General features: G+C 35.9%; 4 protein-coding genes across 5 annotated transcripts; 2 read left to right on the top strand and 2 right to left on the bottom strand.

The window, feature by feature from the left end:
* Positions 1–4,995: 4,995 nt before the first annotated feature.
* LOC117621621 (transcription factor MYB106-like) lies at positions 4,996–7,288 on the top strand. Its single transcript, XM_034352189.1, has 3 exons — positions 4,996–5,134; positions 5,384–5,513; positions 6,598–7,288. The coding sequence occupies exons 1-3, from the start codon at positions 4,996–4,998 to the stop codon at positions 7,286–7,288; spliced, it is 960 nt and encodes a 319-aa protein (XP_034208080.1).
* A 1,382-nt stretch (positions 7,289–8,670) lies between these two features.
* On the top strand, positions 8,671–12,069 carry LOC117623593 (G-type lectin S-receptor-like serine/threonine-protein kinase SD2-5). Its single transcript, XM_034354641.1, has 2 exons — positions 8,671–8,881; positions 9,206–12,069. Exon 2 carries the CDS (start codon positions 9,399–9,401, stop codon positions 11,838–11,840), a length of 2,442 nt encoding a protein of 813 aa, XP_034210532.1. The 5' UTR covers positions 8,671–8,881; positions 9,206–9,398; the 3' UTR covers positions 11,841–12,069.
* Positions 12,070–15,691: 3,622 nt separating this feature from the next.
* Positions 15,692–17,966, bottom strand: LOC117622082. The gene is made up of 3 exons (XM_034352614.1): positions 17,154–17,966; positions 16,688–16,860; positions 15,692–16,124 (listed from the first exon to the last, which is right to left on the bottom strand). The coding sequence occupies exons 1-3, from the start codon at positions 17,781–17,783 to the stop codon at positions 15,959–15,961; spliced, it is 969 nt and encodes a 322-aa protein (XP_034208505.1). The 5' UTR covers positions 17,784–17,966; the 3' UTR covers positions 15,692–15,958.
* A 2,554-nt stretch (positions 17,967–20,520) lies between these two features.
* On the bottom strand, positions 20,521–23,076 carry LOC117622413. Of its 2 annotated transcripts, none has more exons than XM_034353075.1 (2): positions 22,797–23,076; positions 20,521–20,843 (listed from the first exon to the last, which is right to left on the bottom strand). In XM_034353075.1, exons 1-2 carry the CDS (start codon positions 23,059–23,061, stop codon positions 20,704–20,706), a joined length of 405 nt encoding a protein of 134 aa, XP_034208966.1. In that variant the 5' UTR covers positions 23,062–23,076; the 3' UTR covers positions 20,521–20,703. The 2 variants fall into 2 exon arrangements, with proteins under 2 accessions (XP_034208966.1, XP_034208967.1); XM_034353076.1 differs by having other exon boundaries at positions 20,815–20,910; positions 22,797–23,072.
* Between the last annotated feature and the right edge of the window lie 26 nt (positions 23,077–23,102).

Raw genomic sequence — 23,102 nt, 5'->3', positions numbered from 1 at the left:
TCAAGGGGTTAGGGAGAGAGAGCTTGATGTTTTCTCTCTTCTAATTTCACCAACTTGAAAACCATAGGATGATAGGATGTCATAGCTACACACTTATAGGATCAAAAATGTCACAAAAGTGACAAAATTGCCCTCCTGCCCTAGTGTAGATGCACCCCTCCTCGTGTGTCATCTTTTGTGCTATGTTAGTCCAACACATTAATCTTATAATGTGTCACATATGTGCCTAAGTCCATATGGTCAAACCCCTTTTGAATTTCCAAGTTATATGGGACCTTTAATTAAAGTTTCATAACTTTAATTGAATAATTAAATTAATCTAATCAATTTAATTACTCCAGTGACTTAACTAATTTAATCACTCACTTGTTCAACGAGTGTTGGTCCTAGTCATCCTTAGTTGACCGTGTCAAGTGTCGGGTCAACCGTTTGACATTTGACCTTTGACTTTTGACTTTGACCTTTTACTTTCACATTGACTTTGACCAAGTCACAGAATCATTCATTCTCTTCTTAATTTCTCAATCGATTCATTTTCGGTGTGCGATCTTATAGGTTTTAATTATCGAGGCAGTGGGTATGAATGATTCACTCTGAATCAAGTGTGAATTGTATCCCTCCATACAATTCTCCATATTGGCGAAGGCTAATTATAATTAGTCCTTATAGGGTTTCCACAAGCCATGAGTGACACCTAGTAGTATGTCATGGCTACCCAAGCTAAAAAGAATTCATTTAGATAACATAGTCATTTTGTGATTACAATGCAATTCAATCCTTTTCTAATTCAATACTCTATGTCATATTCTCGAGATATGGTAAACTTGTGTCAAAATCTCTAATATGACATGTCTAGATTATATGATTCAATTTGATGAAATTGCAAACGTTTTTGTTTCAATTTTCATCCAATACTTTAGCCAAAGATTCACGAATCATATCTTTAGAGTATTTTTTCTTCTTACTAAGCGCAGAGATTCCTTGTGAGTAAGACTTCCATACAAGAATTCTGGAGTTGATCGCGTTCAGTGGACTCCATCTTTTATAGAGTACCTACACATCTGTCTCAGTGTCTCTACACGAATGACTTAAGACTAATCATCCTCCCAATTGAGCAGACATAATGTGTACCAGTCTTTGCAGGTCACCATTGTCCAATTGGTGATCCTATGACCAGGAACATTTTAGGATACGATATTCACATGTATGGAAAGGTCTCATGCATCTAGCTTCTTTAGACCACTTTCCATTTATATCTTAATCCATGGAATTGTTACTTTGTGTACGTTATGTATCTAAAGCAACGTTCTTACCCCTTTGATTATTATTTATTATTTTCTTAGAATTATCCATTTTTATATTGGCTTGTAGGGCATATATCTAACAGTTAGCCTGATTCAATGGTTAAAAGATAGGATCTCACCTAAGGGCCCTATATAAGGGCCTCGCTATAGAATGACTCAGCTTTTCTTATCCACTCACAATTTTCTTTTCTAGGGATTTTGCGGCTACCCAAATTTGTTCCAAAGTTCTCATTTTGTCCTTAAGTTGAAATAAAAGTTTTCATTAAGGATTTTATGTTAAAAATTGATTAAATACTTCAAAATTTGAGACTCTTCTTTTTTGTTGTTGGAAAATTTGAGACATTGAATCGCATGATCACCGTCATCATACCACATGAACACCACCATCACCTTCACCCACAATCACCACCATCACCATTAATGGTGGTCCTAATGTGTTGGAGGCCCTAGGTGAACCACCAAAATGTGGCCTTTTCTACCCTTTGTATATATTTATGTTATTTTTTTCAGATAATTTAAAAAGAAAATTATATGAACTCAAAGTCACAATTGTAACCTAAAAAAAGAAACAAACAATATGTAATTCACATAACAACTTTATAAAATGCATCAAAACATCACTTAAATATCACTGATCTTGCATTTTTTGATATAAAAGTATAAATTAACTTTACATAATCAAAATTTTCTACTATGTCTTTTTCAATGGATAACTAACTAAGCCATTCAATCTTTCTTCAATTACTTTTTTTTTTCATTTGTCAAAACCTCAACTGATATAAGCTCTGCTATAGGAACTGTTAAATAGATCATCCTTGTATTTTATTATTTCTTACCTTATGCAACTAGGTTAACTTTTTATATATTAAATTTTGTCATTCCACCAATTAATTGACTTAAGCTATAAGTTTAAATAATAATGGGCCGTTTATTGAATTTCTCTGTTTTAGTTTTGTAGTGAATAGTCGGGATTTTATTTTTACAATACTTGGGTCTAATTAACATAATATTAATATAGTACAATTTTTTTTTAAAATAACATATGTATGTATATATAGAGGTTTATACAAATTGAAAGTCCTTCTAATTTGGAGGCCCTAAGCAGCCGCCTTGTCCACCGTCATCGCATGATCACCATCATCATACCACATGACCATCATCATCACCTTCACCCACAATCACCACCACCATCATTATCGGCCCTACTCGACCACCACCACCATTATAGCCCCTACTCAACCACCATCCTACAAAAAACAAAAACATACTTTACTTACGATGCATTTCTAGTTCAGGGTTTTTGTTTTTTGCTTTTTCCTCTGAAACAACGAAGGATGCGAGCTATAGCTATTAGCTGGTCCTGTTCCCCATAAGTTTTGGTAAGTTTCAACATGCAGTACAAACAACATATTTATATGAATATTTTTCTTTTTTGATGATGAACGTATATACATGCTATGCTATGTCCCATGTGTGGTAGGTAGTTAATTGTGTTGCACATTAATTGATCAAGTGTACGTCATTTGTCAACACACACAAAAAAAGTACATGTCATTTGATCAAGTGTACGTGAGATTTCTTTTTCAAGAACTCTATTTAAAGGACTACTTTGATTATCTACAAACAAAAATTGAAAATGACGACTTTGATGTCAAGTCCTTTTCCAGCTGAAACTCCATTGATGAAGACAGTAGGATCTGCTTTCAAATCCATTGATGAAGACAGTAGGATCTGTTTCATTAATTTAGGGTGTATATGAAAAACGTTAATGAAGAGTACTGCATATATATAGTTTTGGGTAGAAAATAATGACGAATAATGAATGTTCACCAGAAGAAATTGAATGGTAAGAACTGATTTTAACAAGAATTGAATGGTAAGAAGAACTGACTTAATTAAGGTTTGTTAAACTTTCTCTCTATTTTTTTTATTGTTTTCTCTCCACCTATAATTTGTTTGGGTTTGTGAAATTTTTGATTGTGTTCTCTCCACCAATAGTTTTTGGGTTTGTGAAATTTTGATTATTCTCTCTATTGTGTTTAATGGCGTTTGTGTGTACTTTCAAATTCAAATTCAAATTGTAGCCCCACTTATTAGGTGAGTTTCTCTCTAGAGCTCTCTAGGCGTTGCTAGGGTTTTACTAGGAGAGGCGAGATAAGTGCAGACTTGAGGTTCCGACAGCCTTCTTTCTATGTTTACGGATATGATCTTAGTGGGACGAGGGGACTCCATCAGAGGTAAGGCTCCTTTTCTCGTTTGCGGTTGAGAAGGTAGGCTTACCTCTGTAGATTGTGACCACTACGCTTCATTTGGTGTAGAGTACTCGCCTAATCCTTTAGGACGTAGTATTGTTTTTTTTGTACTTGCAGCTCCTTTTCCTCGTTAATAAGATACAATCGTTGTTGTATTAAAATTATTTTTTTTAAAAAAAAAAAACCTACTTGTAAATAATTTATATATATATATGTAATATATAATATATTTGATGTTTTGGCCCTTTTCATCACTGTCAGTCCCTAACGTGTATCAATCATCTACATATATTTGCTCATGATTATCTTCATTTTCAAACTATTATACATCATAATGAATGAATTAGTTCTGTTGTCGGGCTTTGGCCCCAATAAAATAATACAAATATACAAATGCTGATGGAAAATTGAATTCATGAAGGAAATAAATAAGCGACTGATGCCTCCCTCTATTTTTTCAACGGGAGTATTTTTATTCATGACATTAATTAAAGATGTACGCTCAACATAACTCTTAAAGTTTGACACACATCCCGACATTCTCTGCCCCTTTTAATTTCTTTCCTCCCCCTCTCTTTCTTCTCTCTCCATTACTGTGTATCTCTTTCCCTCAGTTTAAATTTTGATGATAAACTTTTTGCGATCTTAGTATGATTAGATTGATGAATGAAATTTAAATGCATATTAGTTCAGAAAAAAATGACACAATCTTCCCATCTTTCTTTTTGTTATTAGGAACCAACCAACGTAAATCAAGTAAATATCTAATTGCTAATCGAATACTATAAAGAAGTTGCATCTGCATGCAAATGGATACTAATAGTAATTAATTAATAAATTAAATATGATTACAAGGAAAGAAAGAGAAACTTTTTAATGCGAATTCTGGAAATCCGAATTGAGGCGAAGGGTAAGAGAGGGAGATATGCAGAGTGTGGGGAACAGGAGAGAGAGAAGAGTCGGGGAGGGGAAGGAAATAAATCAAAAAACGTGCGTAGCTTTTATTTATGGAAGTAGGTGACTTATTTTCAGAAGAAAAGTTTCAAGGAGAGAGCAGAGCAGGCTTTTCAGAGAAAGAAGAAGACAAGGTTGCGATAGAAAGACGTATTGCTTTAAACACATTGGCCCACACGAAGAGCAAAACCCAGACTTACCAATTGACAAAGAAAGATATATCAAGAAGAACTGCGGCGCCACTGAGATGGTGTTGATCTGGCAAAGGCGATGAAGAAGGGCGGTGGTCCAGTGTGACCGACAATTGAAGATTCTGATAGTTAATGCATATCTGAAGTAATTAAAAAGTGACGTGTCATATGTTGACGAGCAAAAGTTGATGAATAATGTTGGTGCCGTAGCATGTAATAAATTAACATCATTTTAGTCCCAATATAAATAGTGAATCATTCTCAATCTTCTCACTACTACACTTTTAGAGAGACATGGGAAAGTCTACTCATGACTGTGTTGCGTCGTCCGGCGTGAAGAAAGGTCCATGGACTCCGGCGGAGGACCAAAAGCTCTTAGCTTTCGTTCAAAAACATGGTCATGGAAATTGGCAATCCTTGCCTCAGAAAGCTGGTCAATTTCTATAACTAACTCTTCTTTCATAGCTTTCCAATCATTTACAATTTCTCAGCCTGTTTTGGGTAACATATATTTCTTTTTACGGGAGTTTTGGGTAACATATTTGTTAGCTCATATTTGGACACAGTCGATACGTTATTGTTTTGTTTTGGGGTCTGAAGTCAATAAATGTTAAGACTAGGGTTTTTTTGGAACTTGGACTGTTTTAAAAATAAATAAATAAAACATATATAATGATAATAGGTCTTCAAAGATGCGGCAAGAGCTGCAGGCTAAGATGGAGAAACTACCTACGACCTGATATTAAGAGGGGAAATTTCAGTTTGCTGGAAGACCAAACCATCATTCAACTTCATGCTCTTTTAGGCAACAGGCAAGTACATCACATGCAATATTTTGATTTATACGCATATATGCATTTTAGATAGTACTCTCATGTTTCATCCCAACTACTTGGAATTCTCTCTTATTTTTCTTTCTGCCAAACTTTATCATAATATACTATCTACTAGAGAGTGTTTAGCCATTTTGATCGATGTATTGCCATGAGGTGGAGTATGGTTTCCTGAGTCTTGGGGTTTTGGAATATATTTATGCATGCATGGTGTCAAGCTCAATCTCCTCACCATGTAGCGCGTTCTCCTCGACTATAGGGTCGAGAAGAACATGCTTGACATCATGCATACATAAATATACCCCGAAAGCCCAAGACTCAAGAAACCATACTCCATCTCATGAAGATATGTCGATCAAAATGGCTATAAGGAGACTCCCTGTAATTTCTTATAAAACCTAGACAAACCTAGTGGTTTATTAATGAAAGTTCAACACATGTCATCACAAGCCGAGCAGTGGCGGAGCCACCTATGGACCACGGTGGGCCCAGGCCCCCTCTCCTATTTTTTTTATTTTAAAATATTTTTACTTATATATGTGTATATATTTGATGCTTTTTGAACCTCAACCCAGTAAAATTTGTGACCCCAATTGATGTCATGGAGCTTTTTATGAATTTCTAGCTTTGCTATTGAACTCGAGGTGTTACTATTACATACTATACCAATTTACATTACCTAATACCGTACACTAATCTATAATCAAGAATATAATATCGACTAAGTACTAGGTATATGAGAAATTTGAACTGTATCAAACAATCTCTATATATTATACATAACACTTCTATATGCATATGTGTACACATTATATGTATGTTTGGGATGTACTGCTCTTTTGTTAGGATAATTTTGGATATTTTTTTTTATTTTATAAAAAAACTCACTTTAATTATGATACTGATATTGTAAATTGGTACTCAATACCACTATCGGATCTATGTTGTACTATTAAAAATAAATATTAAATAAATAAATTTAAATTTAAAATTTTTAAAAAAAAAAAAAAAAAAACTCACTTTAATTATGATACTGATATTGTGTTCCATGTATATGAGCTAGGTGGTCGGCTATTACTGCGCACTTACCAAAGAGAACAGACAATGAGGTCAAGAACTACTGGCACTCTCGTCTCAAGAAACGACTGGCCTTGAAAGGCTATGACCCTGTAACCCACAAGCCTAAGACTACCATCTTTGGCTTCGCCAATGGTTCAACTGATGAGCCAAAGACCGGCTCAAACCTCAACCACATAGCTCAGTGGGAAAGTGCCAGGCTTCAAGCAGAAGCCAGATTTGTGAGAGATTCAGAATTACACAAACAAGCTTATCATCCTTATAACAATAATGATATTTCTGCTGCCTCATCAATATTATTAGGTCATAATAAGGACTTTGGGCCGACTGATCAATTATTTGGACAAAACGCACCGCAATGCCTCGACATATTGAGAGCCTGGGAAAGCATCTTAATGTCAAATCACTCAAAAGCTGCAGGCGGCCAAGATCATGTTAATTCATTTGGTAATCATCTTGCCGGTGATTTCGAGCCTCCGATAATATCTGCAATATCAAGCAATGGATCATTGATGGATTGTTTCTTTCATGAACCAGTAGGGCAATGTTTTGATGAAAATTATGGCACTAGTATCACTGAACCATTCGCGACAGTCCACCACAAAAATAATGGGGCATGCTTGGAGGACTTTGGACTTTGGGAAATAATCATGCAAAGGGAAAAAAAAATTGTCTGATATCGGGAATTAGTATGTAGTACTAGGTATTGTAAATTGGTACTCAATACCACTATCGGATTTATGTTGTAGCTTGGTAACATGCAATAAAATTTGATTTCTCTTTTATCTTTATGTGACAGCAGTATATGGTTAAATATGTTGACGTGAGTTAACTTAACAAATCATTGAGCTTTATGTGCTTGTAGTATATGTGGTTAAATAATTAATTCACTCGTGTTATAATTCGTATATATTTATTAAATATTATATTCTAAAGTATAATTTGTCGCTTATCCAAATTATATTATGAATTAGTGCGTAACATCAATGATACTCTTACACTAAGCCACACAATGATAAACTTGATTGGTAGGCTTTACACTTGAGTTCGGTACCAAGCACTCTAAATTAGAATTGTATGGAGAAAAAAACAAAGGTCAAAGGAGCAGTTGCCCTTTGAAATAACAAGAAAACTTAGAAACAAAAAATATTACCTGAAGGCAATTAGGCTTCTGGATATATTTATTTATTAGTGATGCGATGATCGTAATACAGTTAAATATTAACCCAATCTGATTGAGGAGCGAGGCCTTCTAGACGTATTTGTTTCTGCTTGTGGAAACAGTGGCGAATGTAGATCTTAGCATGACAAGGATACTATACATTTTTCGATACAATCGATATTCTACTTTAATTCAATCTAAATGACGGATAAAGAAATTCGAGCACGAGTGCAGAATAAAGAGCACATTTACTTTAACTAACTTGACTAATTTCATATCAGTATACTAAGTTTTCTTGAAGATGGGCTGGAATTTGGTCATCAAAAGATATTTCACAAGTGTTTGCTTTCCATGCAGGGCAGACGACTCCTTTTAAAGCGATAGACTTGTGATAGGCATTTAATATCTGATACAAGTTTTCCTGGTTGTTGATGCAGACCCCAACACTAGTCTTGGTTTACCTAACTTCTCTACTTTGAAAAGAAAATTTTCTTTTTATTTATTAATGTGACACACTTAAGATTTTAGGTTTTAAGTATAAGATAACCCAAAATCTTACACCCTAAATAATCGATTATGTAAATAAATACATGACTCTTCGGAAAATTGTCATTAAATCAAAACTTTTAAAATAAAAAAAATTTGAGTAGAAATGAAATTTTCTCAATGCATCTCCATTCTCGGCATGATGTCTAGAGAGCAACTACCTAATTAACCTCAATAACATTAGAGATGAAAAAAATAATAATAATAAAGAAAATTATGGGAAACCATACAAAAACCACACGAATGCAAATACAACTTTTTTCAACGAGTCACAACCATTGCATTAATGTTCACACCTACAATTTACAAAGACAGTTGAACACGTGCAATTTATACTTTTTACTTTGAAAAACAATGAAAAGGAGAAAAAGCAGAGCATGAGAGTTGTGGACAAATTGTGTACACACAGCAAAAACATAATTATATTACAATCTGCCCTGCCATTTCCTCTCTCTCCTTCACTCACTCTCTTGCAAATCGGGAGAAGAACATAGATTCGATCAATATTCCCTCCAAGAACCCGCATCTGCAAATCCGTTCGTTTCAGCTGCCAAGTAATGTGGTCAGTCATATTCTTTTCTGCTGTGTTTTGCTTGGTTATAGATTTTCACAGTGTCAGCAAAGAAAACCCATCAATTATCAACAATGATTCTCTTACTTTTGTAGTTTGTTGTGAATTTTGTTGCTGTATTTGCTTTTCCTTTACATGCATAAGATATAGTTTGTGGTAGAAAAATTTTCTTCCTTGTTTGCTGTTTCACTCCATATGACTGAACTTTATGAAATTAGACTACTTTGTGTTCATACCTCTTATAGGTTGAATCATTTTTCAACTGAAGATTGATCTTTCTTTGCTTTTTTTTTTTCTTTCTTTTTTTGTTGTTAGGTGTATCAGTTCCCAGCAATTCAATCTTAGCCATAGCCATACAGCTAAACACACAGAAATTTCCAGGGTCTCAGTTTTTCCCTTGTTTTAATATGGTTTTTCACATTAATTTACCCCAAGCCCTGAAATTGTGGTAAAGAACAATATTTCTGGACCCAATTTAGGCAATTCCAGGGAATTGGTGAAGTTAATTATGGCTTTGTTCCAATTGAGAACCTTGTGTTTATGTCTCCTCCTCCTTGTGTTCAAAACCTGCATAGCCGGCCAACAACATAAAGATCGGATTTATCCTGGGTTCCAGGCATCTCAGATGGATTGGAGTGATAATGGGGGGCTGTTCCTGCTATCCAACAACTCGGCTTTTGCCTTAGGATTCTACCAAGCTCTTGATGTCAAGTTGTATTTACTTGTAGTCATTCACTTGGGCACTTCTAAAGTGGTCTGGACTGCTAATAGAGGCTTACTAATTTCAAATTCTGATAAGTTTGCCCTTGACAAAAATGGGAACGCCTACTTGAGAAGCAGTAACAATTTGGTTTGGTCTACAAACACAACAGGAGAAGTAGTTTCAGCCATGCAGTTGCAGGATTCAGGAAACTTGGTATTGCTTGGTGACAAAGGAAGCATTCTTTGGCAGAGTTTTAGCCATCCTACTGACACTCTTTTACCTGGCCAGGAGTTCTCAGAAGGAATGAAGCTCAAAAGTTTTCGCAATCGCAATAACGTGTCTCATTATCTTGAAATTCAGTCAGGGGAGCTGGTCTTATATGCAGGATATCAAATTCCACAAATCTATTGGTCCATGGCAGATGACAGCAGGAAAAGCAATAACAATGTCAGTGGCAAGATTCATTCTTTGTCTCTGGTGTCCAATTCATGGAATTTCTATGGTGCAAATGGATCCTTACTTTGGCAATTTGTCTTCTCTGACAATAAGGATCCAAATGCCTTCTGGGCTGCTGTTTTAGGATCTGATGGTATAATATCGTTCTATAATTTTCAAAAGGGAAAGTCTGTTGCTGCCGAAGCAACTAAGATCCCACAAAGTTCTTGCAGAACTCCTGAGCCTTGTGACCCCTACTATGTGTGCTATTTTGAGAATTGGTGCCAATGCCCTTCACTTCTCACCTCACGCTTTAATTGCAAACCTCAAGCACTCCCAACCTGTAATACCTCCAAAAGTTCAGTAGAGCTCTTATACGTTGGTGAGAAGCTTGATTACTTTGCACTTGGTTTTAGCACACCCTCTCTGAAATCCAATCTGAGTTCCTGCAAAGAAGCTTGCCTTGGTGATTGTTCTTGCCTTGTGCTGTTCTTCGAAAACAGTTCTGGACATTGTTTTCTGTTTGACCGGGTAGGGAGTTTTGAACGCTCCGCAGCAAATTCTACTGGATACATCTCTTTTATGAAGTCCTTGAGGGATGGAAGCCCTGTAAAGGAAGGCAACGGAAATAAAAGCGAGCGCATTTTGTTACTCATGGTCATTTCGGTTGCAACAATCTTGGTTATTGTTGGTCTAGTTTATGTAGGATTCTGGTACTACCGCAGGATGAGACTATTGGAATATTCCCAAGAAATCTTGGAAGAGGATAAGTTCTTGGACAGTCTTTCTGGAATGCCTATTCGCTTCACTTACGGCGATCTTAGCAGAGCAACTAAAAATTTCTCCAACAAAATTGGCCAAGGAGGGTTTGGTTCAGTCTACCTAGGTGTGCTTCCAGATGGCATCCAACTGGCTGTGAAAAAATTGGAGGGAGTTGGCCAGGGGAAGAAAGAGTTTAGAGCTGAAGTCACTATTATTGGGAAAATTCGTCATGTCCATCTGGTCAAGCTCAGAGGTTTCTGTGCAGAAGGGCCTCACAGACTTCTTGTTTATGAGTACATGGGTAAAGGGTCTTTAGATAAATGGATATTCAAGAACAACAAAAAGGATGAATTGTTAGATTGGAATACAAGATTCAGTATTGCCTTGGGGACAGCAAAGGGGTTGGCTTATCTCCATGAAGAGTGTGAAGAAAAGATTGTCCATTGTGATATAAAACCTGAAAATGTTCTTCTTGATGACAATTTTGTTGCCAAAGTTTCAGATTTTGGTTTGTCCAAGCTAATGAACCGGGAGGAAAGCGGTGTACATACGACACTGAGGGGCACAAGAGGGTACCTTGCACCAGAATGGATCACCAATTATGCCATATCAGAGAAGAGTGATGTATACAGTTATGGGATGGTCTTGCTTGAGATCATTGCTGGAAAGAGGAATTTTGATCCAGGGGACAGTTCTGCGAAGGGCCACTTTCCTTCTTATGCCTTTAAGCTGTTGGAAGAGGGAAATATGAAACAGTTCCTTGATCCAAATCTAGATGTTGATGAAAATGATGAAAGAGTTTTAAGTGCAATTAAAGTTGCATTATGGTGTATTCAAGATGAGATGCAACTAAGACCCCCAATGACTAAAGTTGTCCAAATGCTTGAAGGTCTTTGTACTTTACCCCTACCGCCGATATCCCCCTCTGTGTCAGGCCCTCATTTTAGTTTCTTACAATGGAGCAGCAAAGACGCTACTTCATCATCAGGACTCAGTAATTACAACAGTGATATACTCATGTCAGACATTCGGCTTTCAGGGCCAAGATGATAGAAGAAAATTTTATGACTGGTGATGTATGCATGGGGTTTTAAGCTTTCCAGGATGAAAGGTAGTGTGTCAGCTTAAGCATTATTGATTGACAAAAAAAAAGCTTATGTATCATTGACAGTAAGGCCTTTATATAGCTGCTCATCAAGTTTTTAATTTTGAAGTTTCATGACTTCTGGTTTTGTTATGGTTTTTGTTATGAATCTCAAAAACATGACTCTTCATTATATGCTATGGCTGGTAGTTTTGATCCTATAGCAGCTCCAAAGTGATATTTTAATGCTTCTTCAAGCTGGTATCCTTGTGTGCTTGATCTAGCCTCCGCAGATTCTAAGCTAGAAAAACATTGGGGTTTCTTTGTCCCAAAGATCCAAAATCAACACAAAACTGAAACTACCAACTAGTCGAATGCCCGTTTATAAGTCTTGCCACACATTTCACAGAGAGATGAAGCTTATAATAAGGTTGATTATGAAGATCTGCATATTTTGGGATCAAGGATATCGCAGCAGAGTTCAAACTCTTTTCTTTTGTTTTTCTTTATAATAAAAAATGGCTACATAATCAGTATGAATGCTGCCTCATTTTAGATACCTTAAACATCCAAGGATCAAACTATATGGAGAACACGGCAAAGAGGCCCATATAAGTTCCTAATCCAGGAAAAACTGAATTTGGAAAAGAACGAAGGGATTTTGACAAAATTCAGAATATGTAAAGGGTATAGCCGCGCGGCTATACTCTTTAAATATATTATGAAAACATTTTGAAACGAATCAGTTGTCTTTTCTTTTCTTTTTTTGTAATGTTCGCCAAAATTAGGAAGGGGGATAAAGGTTTTCATACATACAATGCCAATATGTCATAGGGATTCAACCTTGTTCGCAAACTTATCGGTTGTCATCTAGCAAATTGTTGGATCTTTGTGATAATCTAGCAAATTGTTGCACGGTAATGATATTTGTGATAATCTAAAGAATTGCTTAGGCCACAAAATGGCAAAAATTTCATCATGAAGAAGCATCCTGATAATCAAAACAACCAAAGACTGAAGAGCACCACCGCGGTTAAGGTCATATTCGTAATAACCTAGTATTCTGAAAATAAATCAAAAATATAAAAAAAAATCTCCAGGGCATAGGCTTAAGTTCAGGACTTTTTTGGACCAAAAAAAATTGTTCAGGATTTTCCTGATTCATAAACCTGTTTGCCTTGATGTTCACCATATAATTTTGGGTTATCTGTAGTAATGGTCTCTTAATTATATTCAGAGTTACATTTTGGTCACTCAATTCAAATATTAGTTGCAGAACTCACTCAATTGGGTGTTGTGTTGCACCATTAGTCCCTACCGTCAAGTCTCTCTAACGATAGGGACTAATGGTGCAACACAACACCTAATTAAGTGACCTCTATAACTATTTTTTGGAGTTGAGTGACCAAAATGTAACTCCGAGTATAGTTGAGGGATCATTGATACAAATAATCCTAATTGAAAAGTCACATTTGCCCATCAATAATCTAAGAGGTTAATCGTTTTATTAGTCCCTGAATTTTGATCCGATTTGCATTTGAGTACCTCAATTTCCAAAATGGTTCACGTAGTCCTTTAACTTTAGTTTCGTTTAGATAAATGGTCCTGCCGTCAAATTTGTTAACTTTTTCTGTTAAATGTAAAGACAAAATGATATTTTTATATTAAAACAAAAGAAAAATGAATAAAAAAAATTATATCTTTAAAATAACAATAAGTTTATTTCCCTTTTTTTTTTTTTTTTTAAATTCCTAAAACTGACGGTGTTTACCTCTCCTTTATCAACTCTTTTGACTTATCTTCCTTCCTTCTCTCATGTCTTCCACACCCATTTCTTTGTGTTACGATATTTTTGCAATCAGTTTAATATGAATGGATTTTAGCTAGTAATATTTTTCATTGTGATTTGTGAAGAAGTCCCTTAATAGATAGAATATACTGCATCAATCAAAATCTTATGAGAAAATTAGGGTATTCTCTAACAAGTATTTAAGTTAATGATTGATTATATATTTCTAATCTCGACTGTTGGATTGCATCTAAGAGACTACCAACACATTTAATGAATACATATGTAATCCAATGACCAATATTAGAAGTATGTAACTAATCCTTTTACCGACATAGTGTTGGAGAATAATCAGTATAAAAATCAAATAACAGAATAATAACAAATCGAAATATGTTATATATATACAGTCCTGATCTCTTGGACCCCTGTAGTCCAAGAGATTTATGGTCACTCACCGTTGGATGTAAATTCAACGGTTCACTCATTTATGACTTGAATCGGGTAATAATCATTTATGTCATATTGCATTTATATATATCATTTTGAACCATTTGATTAATATCCAACGGTGGGTGACCACAATCTCTTGGACTCCTGTGGTCCAAGAGATCGGGACTGTATATATATATATATGTAATCAAATCAATACAACAATAGAATAAATTTACAGAACATTAACTTGGATTGATGATAGAGTCCTGCAAAGTTGCAGTGTTCTTTAGACAGTATTTCTCCTCTACTCTTGTGCTTTAGTTCGATAGGAGTCTGTCCACCAGAATTAAACTATCACAAATCCAAGCCTAAGCATTGTTGGCTTTGATTTCTGGCGAACAATAATATGATTTCTCTTAGAAAGTGCTTACGTGTGAGAATGATAATACTGTTCAAAAATTATTTTTTCTGGTTTGAATGAATTGTCAATATATAGAGGTCTGACACCTCTTCATTCAATAATTACATTAACTGTTTAACATATTTGAATTTTAACTAATGATTTTATCTTAAAAACGAATTTCTAATTAATAAAAAATAAATTGTTAATTAAATCAACAAGGCAAGTGTATTTTGCCTATACAAACTCCAACACACAGTAGATATTTCCCATGTGGAGACAAGAAAAAATGGTGACTTTATTCATCTGTGTCTGTGTGCCTCCATACCCAATAATTGCTAGATATCACATCAAAAAGAGAGACTATAAATGCAATAAGAAATAAATCAACCAATGAGGAATGACAACTGCTAATAATCACCAACATAAGAAAGACAAAGCTGTATTTATCAAGAGACCCACTTAACATAATATATGCAAAACTTTACAAACCACAAAGAAAGAACATACTGGAAACCCGCACAAAGAGAAATATATTTTATTTTGGTGCTCACAATACTTATGCCTTTGATATTTTATTAGGTCTTGGTCTCCCTCCACATCTTTTCTTCTATTTTTTTCCCTTTCCACCATTTCCATTTCTATAATTATTTTGAAGTGAAGAGATGATCAGAGTTCCATTTAGTCAAAATCCAACAGCTCAAGTATTGAAAACATATCAGAAAGATTACTAGCACAGCATGAGCACTGAGAAGGATGACCAGATATTTTTGTTGTCCTCATATGATTTTTTTTTTTTTTTTCCCTGCAAAATTACAAAAGCAGTTCTTCCACTTGTTCTTACTTCCAATAAAATTCATATAATATTGTAAACCTACAAAACAGGAGTAAATACAACTTTATTTTCAATTGAGTTCCTCTGCTCAAGGAGAAGGATGAAAAGACAAATGAGAAGCCCCCAAAAAGGAAAAAAAAACTTAGTTACAATAGTTATAGTAAAATAATGCTATTTCCGTTTCATCGAAGTCTCTCTCTCAAAAAAAAAAAAAAAAAGGGTTGTTCCTTTTTCTTTTAAAAATATAGAGCAGTATTTTGCTATTCCAATTTCATGAAAGTCTTTCTCCCCAAGAGAAAAGGGGTTGTTCTTTTTTCTTTTAAACATATAGAGCAGATTAATAATAAATCAGAGGGACTAGCATAGAAGAAATATTTCACAGGGGCTTACAGAATATACATAGACCTTATCTTTTCTCTAATCACATAAACCTTTATTTCAATGATACAGAAGGAGGTCCAAAGGGTCTGCCTAGTCTTCTCTTATTGGAACAGAGCATATTAAGAGAACAAAAAACTCAGGAACATGACCACCACAATATATTTATCAGCTATTATGCTATTTCAGCTATGTTACAAAAGTCACAGCTAATATATGTTATTTATCCTAGAAGACACAGAGTTGTCTAAGAGGCTGTAGTTAAGGGAGAATGGTGAGGAGCTCCATGGAAGAAATTGGACGAAGATGTGTGGCTGCGCTCGGTTTCATGTTTAACCCCTTGATTTTCTTCTTCTTCTTCTTCTTCTTCTTCAGCATCCCAAAGGAATCCAGCATATGAAGCCAGGACAAAACTGCAAAAGGAGAGGAGTTGATACATTAGTCTAAACAATAACAAACACCAATTAGAAAATCCCTAACCAAGAAACAACAGAACAAGAGATCTCCAAGAATTCAAAACAACCCTGCATCATAAGTTACAGAACCCCCGAGAGATATTCCACTACTAGTCAGAACATGGTGATTCATATGAAATTTACTCAAAATATCTTCATCTATGGACAGAAAAATTTGACCAAATAGAGCATATTCTTAGCCACTCTTAAGAAAACAACCTCAGAAGATACTGCACTTTCAATCAAGATTATAAACAGTAGGAACTTCAAAACAACGAACTTCGATTCATTTGCCTAATTATGTTGTTTGTGATTAAAAGAAAAAGAAAAGAATCAAAGAAGAGCATATGTTAGAACACTATCCCAAAAACTTATACAGAGCTGTATACCATGCTGTATAAGTTAGCCAATAACCATTTGATCAAACAGGAGTAACATAAGCTAAAGAAGAAAAAGGAACTAAATTCGATAAACCGCATATGAACAAGAAACTCTGATCAAAACAGGAACTTGTTTCTTACCAGTCGTCTGGGGAAGTTTTAACAGCTTGATCATAGTAATTCTCAGCTCGTTCAGCATCCTTCTGTGTTTTCCATATTATATCAGCATATAGTGATAAGACATTGGCATCATTCGGGTTAGCCAAAATCGCTCTTCCACAGTACTCCTCTGCTTTAGCATAATCTCCTCGGACCTATTCCCATTATTTTTAGTCAGAGAAACTCCAAATTGATCAAAGATCAAATCTTCACGAAATATCTATACACTTACACATTGATATATACACATAACATATTGAATGAAAAAGACATTTGATCATTTACTTCTTCTTGATTGTTAATCTAACCAACCATGTAGTTTCTCAGACAGAAAGCATAGCAATCTCCATTCTTTTGATCAGTTTTCTCAGAAACCAAACAGGGAACCATAATCCAAGAAAGTGGGAAGCTAGCTAGCTAGCTGTGCTTTATTTTTATAACCGCTTACCTCTTTTAGAAACTTTGCATAGTTCCCAAGTAAGAGGCCATTTCCCGGGTCAGCTTGAATCATCTTCTGATAATAAGCATCTGTGCTCCCACTCCCATGATTGTTACTCTCAAAGAAACCAGACCAACCTCCATCTCCACCGTCCGATCCTTTCCCGCTACTACCACCACCACAGATCTTACCACCATTACTTCCCGCACCACCACCCAAAACTAGTGTCTGCAAACCATAGTCTTCTTTCCCCACAGCAGAGTCTTCATCATCCATGAGCTTCTCACCCAAACCAGAGCTTGAGAACAACCTTTGCGTCGCAGATGAAGATATTGAGCTGGGTTTTAGCTCTTCTTCTTGTTCTTCAACATTTTTGGCCTTGGTTTTAGATTTCTTTCCAAGGCTTAGAGGTATGGGGTTCTTCTTTTTGGGCTTAGGTTGGCTTGGGATGTCTGCTTCTAACAAGACTTGGGTTGTTGTTTTCTTTGTTGGGTCGATTGAAGGTGAGTGAAAAGAAGAAGATGATGATAAGGAAACTGACGTGGTTCTAGTGAGGAGTGGCTCTGGCTGTGGTGAGGAGTCTTTTGAGTGGGAAAGCCATGAGTTGAAGATCGGAGCTGAGGAGCTTCTAAGAAGCATGTTTATGGCTTAACAAAGGTACAACTAAAAAAGGTTCTTCAGATATATTATATATATAAGGGAAAGTAAAGAAGTGCGGACTGTAGAAATGGTGGGAAGAGGAGAGAGAGAGAGAGAGGGAAAACCTCACTCCCTTGGAACAGTAAACTGCTGAAGTACCTTTAAAAAGAATCAATATTCTCTACCACCATTGTTTTCATCACCAAAAAAATAAAAATAAAAAGTTTTATTTACGAAGGCAATTTCCTTTTCTTGGAGATTCCTATCATGTTTATGTTGTTAGACAATGTGGTATTTTTTTCGAGAAAAAGAGAAGAGAAAAGAAAATGAGGATATTTTCTTGTCAAATAGTATACATTGTATTGCTAAACATTTAGACAATAATTCATCAAGAAGGTACATAGTTTAGGTTAACAATATGACAATATGAGATATTAGGTTGTCTACTATTTACAATTGTCTTTAACTAAAACCTTATGTGCAAAAGTGTAATGAGCGATTGGGCAAATTGGGTATCAAGTGGTAGGCGACAAAGATACAGCCGCTGCTGCAGCAGTTGATGGTTCATGAATCATGACAGTGTGGTGTGGTGTCTTCACCGTATAAGCCCACGGGCAATGGCCAACGTACACTAATTCGACCTCTGCCTAACCAACACGTTGACTACAACTTCACGTGAAGGGTAGGACTCACCACTGCCGTTTTATTCGATTCCTTTTCTGCTTTACGATTGGTGTGTGATGGACGGTCCATATTTCGCTTTCGCAAGTGACCAAAATGATGTCGTTTTAGCTTTCTTTTTTCCTCTTTTCCTTGTCTGGCGGCACTTGTGCAATTAAATGGATTGATCATTGATGCACCTTCTTAGATGAAATTGAAATAAAGAGAGAAAAATGGACATGACTGCGCGGAGATTTTTTACATTCTATGCCTGTTTAAACTGGATAGCTTTCACGGCTGTACTTGGTTCAGTTGATCTCTACTAATTTGAGGCCAAAATTGATCTAAAACCATTCCAATTTATCGGTTCGATTGTGCAATTTAAAGGTAAAATTGATCCAATCCAAACTACAATCTCATTGTGTCCCTCTTAAACTAGAGTATATTACCTCATTACTACGTTTTTGAGTAAAACCTAATTTTTCCTTGTTATTTGTACTATGAGAATGAGGGTATGAGAGTTCTTTTATTAGAATCATGAGCTTCTACATTTAGCATCAGTGCATTTACACGCATTTAAAGAAATACTAACCATTAGATTGATCTAATGAATTTTAATAAGTCCACGTCAGCATATCTTTGCACCCTATTATAGTATTATAATTTATGTATATTTAATATCTTTGAAATATAATATTAAAAATTAAAAAATAAATGTCTTGGCAAGCATTCCAACCCAGCCCTACCTCGCCGCCACCCCAACCCGTGCTTTCAGAGGTATTGAATGCAAATGGTGAGTTTTAGTAATAATACAATTATGTTGATGTGGACTTATTAAAATTCATTAGATCAATCTAATGGTTAGCATTTTTTAAAATACGAGTCAATGCACCAATACTAAATGTAAAGGCTCGAGATCCCTTGTATTATTGTTTAAGTTATACAGGGACTTTGTCAAGACCTGCAAGTTAATCGAATCCAACATGTCCACGCAGAAGCAGACTTTGTTGCAGATACCTTGGCAATGTAAGAACATGATCGCTCCCAACCTTCTATTTGGTTATCTAATTTCCCCTTTTCAGTGGTTTGTAAAGCTCTGTATGATTTTCGGCTTTTAGGAATGTTATTTGTTTTAGACTTCTAAAAAGATAAATTAATAAAGTTCTTGTATTATTAGTGAGAAAGGCAAATCAACATCAACACCTACAATCACACGGCGCTTTTAGCTCGTTCTGGAGACAATGGCAATCGGTAAGCCAACCTAATTGAGTTTGGTTGATGATAAGCCAGAATGTAATCCAAGAATCATTCAACATATAAAACACCATGTGAAAAACCAAAAAGTGTACCAAACAGTAACCAAATCAACCATTCCAGTACTTTGAGGCAGGCTGCGTAACAGCAATTTCATCAATAATTTTTACTGCTATGACTCAAAGGGTTGAACTGTGACTCTGCATGTGTTGGCGCCGTTTGGGGGAGGACCATGAGGTGCCACCCAAACGTTCTCTAGGGACTACGTGATTGGTACATGTCATATTCTGCACATTGCATTTCCATTTTCGGCCTAACCTCATGACAAATTATGTATGTACTATGCACAAATAGGACATGATTGACAGACAAGAAGCACAAGCACATCAATGCATTTCCAACCCCCGTGCCTATTTAGAGTTCTAGAACCTTATTTCACAAAAATAATGAGCTTCTCAAATTTGAACTACTGCAGTAATCAGGTTGCAGGACTATAATATACATCGGAGGCATGATTAAACTCCCCGATGCAGTTTCTGCTTTCCTATTGCAGTTCTCTCTACCAACTTCGACCGTAACTTTCCAGTGTAACTCTATTGTCGAAGTTAATTCAAGAAACCTAAAAGGGCTTGCTACATTTGACTTGGTATATAATCTAAACCACACATCCCATCCCTAAAGTTCTTGGTATACGATTGTGTTTGATAGAAACTCAAAATGGATCTACTAAAATTTCCAGAAATTGCTTTCATGTGCATTAGGGGTTGGCCTGCCTAAAATAATGTACTTTTGGTGTGTTAGTTAAAACTCACATACAAGCCCATTAAGGACAAGAAAATCAAGAGCCACTGCTTATTCATCCTTTGATAATTACAGCATTTGAAACTAAATTTTGTGTATGTCATCTAGCCCACTAGTATTTATCACAAGAAGTTGCTCCTCTTTTAATGTATAGGCTACTACTACCCATCCAGTCTATCATTATATACAATAAATGCTTACTAGGTCATTTTCTAAATCGTGAGCCCTTGTTTGGTCGACTCCTTTCATCCCATACAGAAGCCCAGAAGAAAAGAGACATCCAAAAAAGAACAGCAAAAAAGATCTGCACTTTGTCCTGAAACTTGGAGAAAGATGCTACAAGACCTGTTTCAACAAAAAGGCAAAGGAGGCCAGTGAGAGACTTTGGGTCAGCATTTTAGACAAACTGCACCTAAGCAAGGAAAAAACAGTGTCACAAGATTCTGACAAGCTTGAATAACTATAACATATGTGATAGACAAGTAGTTCTACGACCAGATGTGAACATATATAAGCTTTGCGAAAGTGAACATGTAAAAGTATGCAAACAACATTACAAATCAGATATACATTTGTTAGGAGAAGAAAGGGAAGGCGAGAGTGGAGGTGTGGGAGTGAGTGTCCATCAACCAAGTATTTCATAATCTACAACTAATTGATTTACTTATCGCAACGTATATACATCACCCAAATTCTCTACCTAGTTGCATTTATTTTCATTCAAAGCATAACTCACTTGTTGGCTCTCTTTTGTGACCTTATCTTGTTCTGCCATCAGTGGCCTTATATACAAATGAAACCTCCATTCTTTCAATAATCAGTACACGTACAATTCCATTTCTATCATTATGTTTTTAAAAAAAATTATAACTGATCGCAATAACTTATAACCTAAACTACCATGCAGCTCAATCAAAAAAGTATTTTTTAAAAATTGGCCCTGGACCCAAACCACAGATCCTTAAGTCAAGCCTCAGATACAGAAACCCAAACTCAAACTGCGAACCCAAAACCCAGACCCTTTAAAGATCGAAAATCCAGACAAACCAAACACAACAGATGCGAGATTCATTCAGCTATTCTTTTCTCAAACAGAATGGTATCAAAGCTGCAGCCGAACAGCAACTTTGAGTCACTCTTTGCATCAATTTTCTTGAAGATTCTCAGTCTTTGTTCCCAAACAAACATGTCTTCCACTCAAACTTCAACTATTGCTATCAAATATCTGCAACCTCATTCCATCAAGATTAGATTCCACGAACTTTGAGACATGGAGATAACAGATGGAGTACATGCTTAAAAGCTTTAGCTACATTGATTGTTCATGGCTATGTCTGGTTCAATTTGCGTTGAATGATAATGTTTGTTGGTTTACCATTATTCCCAAAAGATGTGAGCCCGCAATTGTTCTATATTCAAGCACCCTCTACCGATCAACATGTGGGTTTCTGCCATTAGAGCCTAATATGTAGCACATTAGATCAGGAGGATGAAATCAAGATCTCCAGCCTTGATACCATATAAAGTATTTGACCAAAGAGTAGCTGAATGAATCTGTCATTAATTAGGATTACAGCAATAGCCCCATTATTACAATGGCTTACAATCAGTTTCATCACCACAACTAATCTCAAATGAATATAGCCCTATAACTTATATTAATATTACAACGTACTTTAGTCACTCACTATAACCAACCTTAGGAAGCTAAGATTGATGCACTAAACCTTATGCTATCTATCCCTGGGACTCCTTACTCCGGATCAAACCGGCTCTATGAATTCAGAATCTAATTTTCATCAGTATAAATAGGTTAGCCAAACAAGAATACAAGCCCCAAGACTTATATCTCATCTGTACAATCTAACATGTTGGTAAAATGTTATCGATTTATAGAAAAGATGGAAATGATGGTTGATAAGTGTGGGAATGTTAGTTTCAGTTTAAGGAACGGTACACTTTTACTACTCTAAACATCAAATAACACGTCAGGTACCATAAAAGTGTAAGTAAGACACTTGAAAAAATTGAACTTTTGCCAATTGCAATATACAAGCACAGAACCCAGCTCAACAACCACAGCACAACACATAAAAAGCAAATATCAATACAACAAATTTCATTCATTCTCTAATATATATATTAACAATAACAAAATTGAACATCTTACTCTCAAAATTAACCCTAAGACCCCAATTACAATTCCAAATTTCAAATATAGCAGCTCAATTCCATGGAAACGAAACTATCGGGTCTTAATTCTACGAATTATAAGAACAATATGAGTATGACCAATACCTGTGAGGCTAGTGGAGTCAGATTCTGGGGGAGGCAGAGGCGGCCCGGAATTGGCGGCAAAGCAACGGCCGGGACTAGAAGGAAGAGCGACATATGGACGGCGGGGATGAAGCGGGAAGGGGGAGGCGCGATTGGCGGAGGCAGGAGGGGTGAAGTGATGGCGGGTGCAGGGGATTGAGAAGGAGAGGAGGAAGAGAGAGTTTGGGAGGGGGAGTGGTAATGGCTTGTATGGTGTTGAGGGAAGGAGAGTTGCTGCCACTGCCATTTTTTGGAGTATGGGAATTTTGTTTGGTGTGAATTTGAGCC

The sequence above is a fragment of the Prunus dulcis genome, chromosome 3 (assembly GCF_902201215.1).
Source record: "Prunus dulcis chromosome 3, ALMONDv2, whole genome shotgun sequence".
NCBI classification, from domain to species: domain Eukaryota; kingdom Viridiplantae; phylum Streptophyta; class Magnoliopsida; order Rosales; family Rosaceae; genus Prunus; species Prunus dulcis.
The sequence above is the reverse complement of the archived record's forward strand: the minus strand, read 5'-3'. Positions and strand labels throughout refer to the sequence as shown.

What these genes read in the sequence shown, in the direction of transcription:
- LOC117621621 (XM_034352189.1), top strand. Translation starts at nt 4,996, where the DNA reads ATGGGAAAGTCTACTCATGACTGTGTTGCGTCGTCCGGCGTGAAGAAA. An exon ending in ATCCTTGCCTCAGAAAGCTG is followed by an intron (nt 5,135 to 5,383) that starts GTCAATTTCTAT and finishes TAATGATAATAG; the next exon opens with GTCTTCAAAGATGCGGCAAG. An exon ending in CATGCTCTTTTAGGCAACAG is followed by an intron (nt 5,514 to 6,597) that starts GCAAGTACATCA and finishes TATATGAGCTAG; the next exon opens with GTGGTCGGCTATTACTGCGC.
- LOC117622413 (XM_034353075.1), bottom strand. Translation starts at nt 23,061, where the DNA reads ATGGCAGTGGCAGCAACTCTCCTTCCCTCAACACCATACAAGCCATTA. An exon ending in TGACTCCACTAGCCTCACAG is followed by an intron (nt 20,844 to 22,796) that starts GTATTGGTCATA and finishes TTGTTGAAACAG; the next exon opens with GTCTTGTAGCATCTTTCTCC.
- LOC117622082 (XM_034352614.1), bottom strand. Translation starts at nt 17,783, where the DNA reads ATGCTTCTTAGAAGCTCCTCAGCTCCGATCTTCAACTCATGGCTTTCC. An exon ending in ATGCAAAGTTTCTAAAAGAG is followed by an intron (nt 16,861 to 17,153) that starts GTAAGCGGTTAT and finishes TAATGGGAATAG; the next exon opens with GTCCGAGGAGATTATGCTAA. An exon ending in AAAACTTCCCCAGACGACTG is followed by an intron (nt 16,125 to 16,687) that starts GTAAGAAACAAG and finishes CTCCTTTTGCAG; the next exon opens with TTTTGTCCTGGCTTCATATG.
- LOC117623593 (XM_034354641.1), top strand. Translation starts at nt 9,399, where the DNA reads ATGGCTTTGTTCCAATTGAGAACCTTGTGTTTATGTCTCCTCCTCCTT.